Source organism: Anoplophora glabripennis, unplaced genomic scaffold (assembly GCF_000390285.2).
Source record: "Anoplophora glabripennis isolate ALB-LARVAE unplaced genomic scaffold, Agla_2.0 scaffold89, whole genome shotgun sequence".
NCBI classification, from domain to species: domain Eukaryota; kingdom Metazoa; phylum Arthropoda; class Insecta; order Coleoptera; family Cerambycidae; genus Anoplophora; species Anoplophora glabripennis.
This window is the reverse complement of record NW_019416262.1, coordinates 1,227,187-1,235,473: the sequence shown is the minus strand read 5'-3', so window position 1 is coordinate 1,235,473 and position 8,287 is coordinate 1,227,187. Positions and strand designations below refer to the sequence as shown.

The 8,287-nt window shown below is 30.6% G+C and overlaps 1 protein-coding gene across 1 annotated transcript in view; it reads left to right on the top strand.

Moving 5' to 3' along the window:
• The first annotated feature begins 264 nt into the window (after positions 1-264).
• Positions 265-8,287, top strand: part of LOC108903673 (venom carboxylesterase-6-like) — a 40,858-nt gene continuing 32,835 nt past the window's right edge. The window contains exons 1-2 of the mRNA XM_018705922.1: positions 265-566; positions 2,698-2,841. Of these exons, the coding sequence (XP_018561438.1) occupies positions 336-566; positions 2,698-2,841 (375 nt within the window). The 5' untranslated portion in view covers positions 265-335. The remainder of the gene's footprint in view (positions 567-2,697; positions 2,842-8,287) is intronic.

Genomic DNA, 8,287 nt, shown 5'->3' with positions numbered 1-8,287 from the left:
GGTCTTGAGTCAGTTTTTTACTAATCTACTAACTAAACTAAACTAAACTAAAAATGATAAGGGTCGCACTCAAACGTATTGTTATCTATAGAAAAATATTTTTTTAAATAATTTGAGTAATTATACTTTCAAAACATTTTTGGCGGTCTAGTTTTTTACCTTTGGCGGTCCGGATCTGGCCCGCGGTCCGCCAGTTGCCGACCGCTAGCCTAGAGGAACACTTCCCCTCTTTTCCATGTTATCTGTATAGTAATTTACTTAATATTACCGCATTTGCTAAATTATACTATTTGTTTACTACAAGTTGAGTGTACTAGTACAAGATATTTGAAGACATGTTTCTGTTATGTTTATTCCTTCATTATCTATACCAATTTAGTTTTGGTAGTGAGTGTAGTCGTCAGGTACAAATAAATGGTGATATATTAAGTGATTGCAGTCCTCAAGTTCAAATAAATGATGGTATTTTGAGAGGAAAATTTATGACTACAAAAGGTGGAAAAAGGTTCAGTGCATTTTTAGGAATACCTTATGCCAAACCTCCAATAGGTAACCTACGTTTCAAGGTACATGATTCAAAAATAGTAATTTTATGTAGATAATGTAATTAATAAAAAACAAATTTTATAATTACGATCGATTTTCAATTTGCTAAACTTTGAATTAATGAAAAATAAATATACCTGAGGTGAACATGAATTTTTTTATGAGCGAATATTTAAAATAATTATTGAATTTTGACATAATGATAAAAGAATAATAATAAATGTGAAATTCTTGTAGTAATGGGGTCTTATAAGAAATGTTTTTTTTTATTATTATTAGCACAGAATACTTAATTTAATATTCAATTTTGCAATGCAATTTTTTTATTACGTCTGTTAATTTGCATAAATTCGTACAAGTTAAACATAATTATTAAATTATGTGATTATTAAATACATTCATAAAATACTTTCTCTAACCTTAAAATATTCAATTCATGTTCCTTTATTTGTTTTTTTATTTTCTCTTTCTCTTTACATATAATGTATACCGGGTGGGGCATTTATCTTGAGACAAAATAATATTTCGGTTGGGCTCTATTATTTCGAAAAAAGTTTCAGACAAAAATTGGGCGTTGAGGGGACCATCTATATCGGAAGTGGTGTTTTTAGACGGGAAGTTGATTTTTTTTAATGGAAACACCAATGTTTTACCGCGGATTTCGATTTAAAACCGAAAAAAAATTTTTGTTCTTATTTCTTCGATTTAATTTAATATTTTGGCCATAAAAAGGCCATAAAAACAAAACTCTTGAGACAGCGGATCACCTTGTTGGGTTCACATTATTTTTTTAAATGTTTCGTACAAGAGTTGTAGGATGAAAAGGGGCTATCTTGATATGACCTTGAAATGACCTTCACCTTGACTTCAAGGTCGTTTGAATATCAAATTCAAAATGTATATGTATGTACAACCTTATATCAGTCGAAAGGGCATTCAATTTTGCATTCACCGATGAAAATTTCATTTGAAAATATAAAAAATATAAAAAGTTTTTTAACTCGTAAGATTATTTAATATGTAGGTCTCAGTATTTCCGAGTCTGAATAACATACACGTTTTGCTCACAGATGACAAGATAGAGTAATTTATGCTAAAACGAACTGTGAAAACTTCAGGTTCTAACTCTTACGGTTTATACGCTATCTAGCCTCATTTAGAGAGTTGAAATCGTGATTTTTTTTCAAAAACAACTCATCTCGAAAACAATAAATTTTAAACACTATGTACATATAATAAACTCGTTCTAATATTAACCAAATAATTCAAAAATGCAATAATATACAGGGTAATCCACTTAAAATAACAAAGTTATGTAGTGCCCACGCGAAATGGGACACCCTGTAAAGCTAAAAATATTTTCTTTTGTTAAAACCATTTTTTTAATAAATGTAACAGTTACAGAGTTACAGAAGAATCCCTTTTAGTGGAACACCCTGTATATACCATGAAAGAATAACTATTGTACTTATAAAAAGGTATAAATTTAGAAAAATATTCTTACGATTTAAGAATTTTTAAAAATATTTTCCGAATCACTGAATATTGAAGTTAATTTGAAATTCTGAAATCCGCTTTCTAGAGAAGTGCCTTGATGTTAGGGTCAAAATACGAATTGACCCAGGAATTCTGATTTTTATAGCGCTGTGTTATTGACCCTTTGTAAAAATCCTCCTTACTAAAAAATCCGTTATTTTATTTGCTTACTATATTTGAAGTTTTAAATTTCTGTTTTTTTTTTGTTTTTGTCTTTATATGCCCCTATGAAACTTTTAAGAATTCGTAACATAAATCACGAATTAAGAGATAATTAAAAATAAGTATAGTTTTTAAATTAAAATAGAAAGTTTCCAAATGCACATAACATGTAGATTTACAAAACAAATATATTCTGGATATTGCAATTATTGTTAAGTCATTTTACTCATCAATCACTTAAATAATAATAATAATTTATCCACACAAACAATTTTATACATAATAAAATACAGCAGTAAGAATAATGGTGATTAAATAAGCAGACCATAACACTTGTTTTGTCCATGTTCTTTATACCTATTCCACAATTTCAATTCAGTTAAACCTATCTTTTATGATCTTGTATTGAGATGCCGTATGACTTATGTTATATTTTCAATCGTCCCTTTTCAGCCACCTGAAGCGGTTAAACCTTGGAATGGTATATTCAATGCCACTAAAATACATGCAGTTTGCCCACAAAGAGATGTTTACAGAAGATCGAAAGTGATAGAAGGAGATGAGGACTGTTTGTATCTTAACGTATATACACCACAGGTAAATGTCTATATGTAAATAGTCTTACATCATATAATAACTGAATACCAAACATTGAAAGGTAATTAAATATACATTACAGTTTTATCGGGACAGCGCCTGCACTATTTTATGTCTGTCGTGTTATTTTAATGGACGTTTATCATTCACGCATTTATTTGTAATATTGGTAAACAACTCATACAACCAGTTTCGATTACATCCAGTAGAATAGTCTTAATAGGAATACCTCTAATTTCCTGCAATAATTACTAAAATTTCGTCATCGCTATTACATGATTCTTGCGTTACATGGAGAGCTATGTTGCTTAATAATGTGCTTTGTCAGAGCACTACAGGGTTCTCAGAAGTAGTTGTAAAGAAAAGGAAAGGGTTAACGAATTATAGGATTTTTCTAATTAATTTTTTTTTATAAACCTTAAATCCATAATCCATAAATTTGTAACATTCACAATCGATTATACAGGTCCACAAAAAAAAGTGAAACAAGACCATGATATCCATATTTTTATCGGGGTCGCTGAATCCGAATCCGATGTCCATTTGACACGATTAGCTCTGGGTTAAGGTGAGTTCAAGGTCAAATGTAGAATATTAATTGCCGACAATCTAAACCTACATACCCATACGCTTTTGGAGTCGCCGAATCCGAATCTGGTGTCCATGTGACTCCATCAGATCTGGATTAAGGTCAGTTCAAGGTCAAATGTAAAGAATCAATTGCTAAGAATGTAAATCTACATATCTATACGTTTTTAGGGCCGCTGAATCCGAATTCGGTGTCCGCTTGACTCAATTAGCTCTGGATTAAGGTCAGTCCAAAGTCAAATGTAGAGAATCAATTGCCAACAAATTAAACCTACATACCTATACGTTTTTGCGGTCACTGACTCCGAATCCGGTGTCCTTTTGACTCGATCAGATTCAGGTTGAGGTCAGTTCAAGGTCAAATGTAGAAAATCAATTGCTACACGTTTTTAGGGTCGCTGAATCCGAATGTAGTGTCCGTTTGACCCCATCAGCTCTTCTTAATCTTTCCAATAGAAAATAGATCAAGCAACATACGAAAGATGCTTATAAAAATTTGTTTGGTTTTGAACCCCAAAGTAAAGAATTTGATTGAGTTTGAGCAGAAAGGTTTCACCAAGATATTAAGGAAGAAACAAATCTATGTGACAATGAAACTATCGCTGATAGTGAAAAAGGAAAGGAAACAATATTCTTTATAACTACTCAGATATTTGGAATTAATAAAAAAAATAAACATTGCAGTTATCAAAAAAATTTCACAATAGAGCAATAATTCTTTTTAAGGACAAGATTGGTATAGTTTTACAATTTAATTTGGATTGGCTTGGATTATGTCGATGATCTCTTTAGAGAACTAAATAAAAGGATGTTCTAGCACAACTTCACTATTTTAGCAATAACTTGAAAACGAAAAAAGATATCGACCTCCGGTTTGTGTATTTGTTTTCCATAATGAATGATCTATCAAGCCATGAAGAAAAACCTATATCGTTGCATTTAATTTTTTTTAGTAAACGGAGACAATTAGAAAACTTTTCTCATTAGCGCCGTCTACCGTTGTGCAGAAAAATAATTTTTTATTCCTATATCATAAATATAAATTTTATTAATAGTTCTTTAAAATGAGCCATCGTTTATTGAAATCGATTCAGGCATGTAGAAGTTATGACAATTTAAAAATTTTAAGATATCGTCCTTCATACCGACGTTGCTATCGTAATAACAAAAAAAAAGTTCATACAAAACTTGTGAAGGGTTTAACAGTGTATTTAAAAAATGTATTTGCAACTTAGGTTATATAAGCGAAATTTCGAAAAACCGACAATTTTCTGTAACACTATAGCAGTTGCGTCCCCTAGCGGTGAAGTTACAAACTTGAAAATATTTTCAATCAATTTCTTTTGGTCGTATTTGTTGATTGATTTTTTACCCCATAATCGTGGTAGTTCCCTATATACAACCGCTCGATACCGTTAATGGATCACCCTGTATGTCTATTTATCTTCCTTTTGCTAATGACACTTCTTAACTTTAACCCTTTTGTGGGTCTGGGGTTTACATAACATTATGGCTTTTACGAACTCCTTGTTTTTTTTAGTGCATTTTAAAAAAAGCTTGTTTTTAAAATATTTTTTTTACGTTTCATTTATCAACACGAGAATTAACTAAATATTATTTTTAACGGTGCCATATTTAATTTGGTAGAATGTATTTATACAGGGTGATTCAGTCATAATGTAATTAATTTTAATCATGTATTCGGAAGGCTTAATAAAGACAGAAAATCGGAAAAAAAATTTTTTGCTCGACTTTTAAAAATAAAGGAAATCAACCCATAACTCCCGCTAAGAGGGTGGCCCTGCCAGATGCCCGGATGCTCGGAAAATTTTGTAACGTAATGTCACGAACAAATCGTCAGCTGAAGCGAACAGCGTTGCCAAGTTCACATCATAATCTGTGGTTCACATTTAATTAATCCGCTTTAGTATACGGATACATATGTACGAAACCAATAAAATGCAAGTAAATAAAGGATCATGCTGCATTTTATTATAAATAATTTTAATAATTGTATTAACTTAGTGCAAAATGTTTTAATAAGCCTGACTTCTCGAAGTCAACTTTCGTTAAATGAAAATAAATAAAGCAGAGGTTTGTAGGCACACCGTATTTTATCAAATAAAAAAGTCGGCACACTAAATACTCAAATATACAAAATACACTACACACAGTTACAAAACCATTAACAATTTAAAGCGTTTATTCAAATCTACCACCCTTCACATCTCCCGCATTTTTCCCGCAAAGGAGTTAACATCACACATTTTCAAAATGTTCAAGCTTTAGAAGCAGCTGATTTCCCCAATTGTCTTGAATTTTGAAATTGGTTCCTAAATCGAAATGTAGCAGAACCTAACTTTATTAACAAAGTGCTCTGGACGGATGAATGCTGTTTTACTCGTGCTGGCATTTTAAACAGGTAAAAAACATAAGTATTGCTTTCTCAAAAACAATAAGTACCTACCTTGGTTACATCAAAGTTTAGATCTACACTATAGTTTATATTTATTATGTAAACTTTGGTTATACGGAACTGCATATTGAATAATAAATTGAAATACTAAAACTGTATTATTTAACATAATAAATTATAAAACGTGAAAACGTTAATAATATTAAAAATCATAAATTGTAATAACCGTACATTCGAAAACAAGCATCCCTATTCATTGCATTCAATTTGATGACACGATTTTCCTTTGATGAAAGACAGACAACCTTTTGCTCTACTTTGCATGGAATACGATCCTTCTACGGTTCGTGTTAGTCTAAGAGCCAGATAGGGTTCCGTGTACTAGCTATAAACATAAACTTTTTACAGCCATTTAAACATTTAATTTGTTGATAACAATTAAACTGACCAGGCTTTACGACCAAGTTTTTTGGATTCAGGAGGTCAAAATTCTTTAGAAATAGTTGTTTGCATCCGTGGCACTCTGATTGGCAACGAAACCCGGTCTGGCTGCTAGACTATAGTGCACGTGTAAATTAGAAGGTTGGTGACCTTGACACAGGTTAGCCTAGGCCGGAAACACGTACCGAGTTGTTTATTTGTCTCCGTCCGATTGTTTTTTATCTTCTATTACTTACAGTCAATATTTAAATACTACATACATTTCACCCTCTCTTTATAATTTATCTAGTGAGTGTTGGTTTTTTATGTCATTATTTCTGCAATGAAATTGAAAAGGTTATGAAACGAAATTTAAATTATTATTATTATTAAGTTTTTTTTAAGTGAAACAGAGCTAATTTCTTTGCAGCCATAATAGTCGCATTTGGTCAGATGAAAACCGGCACACTACTCGTCGGTTTAGCTTTCAGAGGAGATTCGGTGTCAATGTATGGGCAGGAGTTAGAACATCTGAATGGGCCGCGTTACTTCCAATTTTCAGTAGAAGGCTTATAGCAAATTAAAAAATTATCACTATGATGTTAATAAAAATAAATGTTAATAATAATTTATTTTATTGTCTTTATATGAGCGAAAATATATAAATAAGGCAACGTTGCATCTTAATGCATCATATGAACAAGACGCCCTTGTTCATATCGTAGCCGTGCGTAAACTGTGAATAACCGGCTGACGTCAGTCGGTCAGTAACAGCCTGAAAAGGGGGTTAAATAATGATTTGAAAATATTTTTTTTCAGCTTAAATATGCATTTATTTTTTTTTTAATCACGCCATCGTATTATACTAATTTTTCTCTATCTGCTTTTAAAATTAATGACATTATGAGTGAATCACCCTATATATGTGTTTTCGAAATTATTAAACTAGTGTTTGCAGAATCTAAACAGTTCGTCAAGGTATCAAGATTCAAATAGAGCTCGTGAAAATAAAAAGAATCTGGTTTGGAAAAATTCCTTGGAAACTATATTTTACAATTACCTTAAAAAACAATATTTGTAAATATCAATATATTAGTGCTTATTAAAAAGAAATACATTGATTTTTATGTAATGCTAATTTGTAGGATAAACCTTTTATTAATAGCTTAATTATGTAATAAATGTAAACATAATAACAAGTGTTGTTAATGTACTTATAATTATGGAATATTTTCTATGATATTAAAAATACTTCACAGAATATCCGCTACCATGTAAACAATTAATACAAATTAAAAAGTACCTTAATTTATTATTGTAATGGTTTTTAACCGAAAATGGTTAGCTGGGTAATTTTTTTGCATTAGAGTTAAAGTTTCCTATACAAATTGTATAACTCTTTGAGGGCTTATTAAATTAATATAGATATATTTAAAAAAAAATTCTATATAAGTGAAAGGTAATTCTGTAACTGGCAGCAACCAGATACGTAGGCCACCGCATAACAAGCTGTAGGTATATTATCTTGAACTGACTTCAAACTATGAAACCCTATTATTTTAATGGAACCCTGTATAATCTTACATTATCAAAAGAATTTTTGTTACTTAAGGTAGTTATCACCTATTCAAGATAATTACGAAACTTTCAATATAATTAATTATGCATCTGATAGATACTTTTGCAAAATTTCACCACATTTTACCACATAGTTTCTGAGTTATGCTTAGGTGGCCATATCCCTGGCCGAGAAATGGTGAAATTTTTGGCATTTTTAGGTACTGAAATCTTGAAAAGTAAAACGTGTAGAACAAAAGTAAGCACAAAAATAAAATCCTTGATGTTTTGTTTATTCATTGTTGCCATTTTTTAAATTTACCCAAATAAAATAATAACTAAAAAATGCGTTTGTAAAACATGCGTTTTCTGTTATCCTAACCCCACATTTTAAGAATTATTTTCACGTACTTATAAATAAAAGTAAACAATTTTATATGTAGGACTAAGCAAGTAAATGTTATA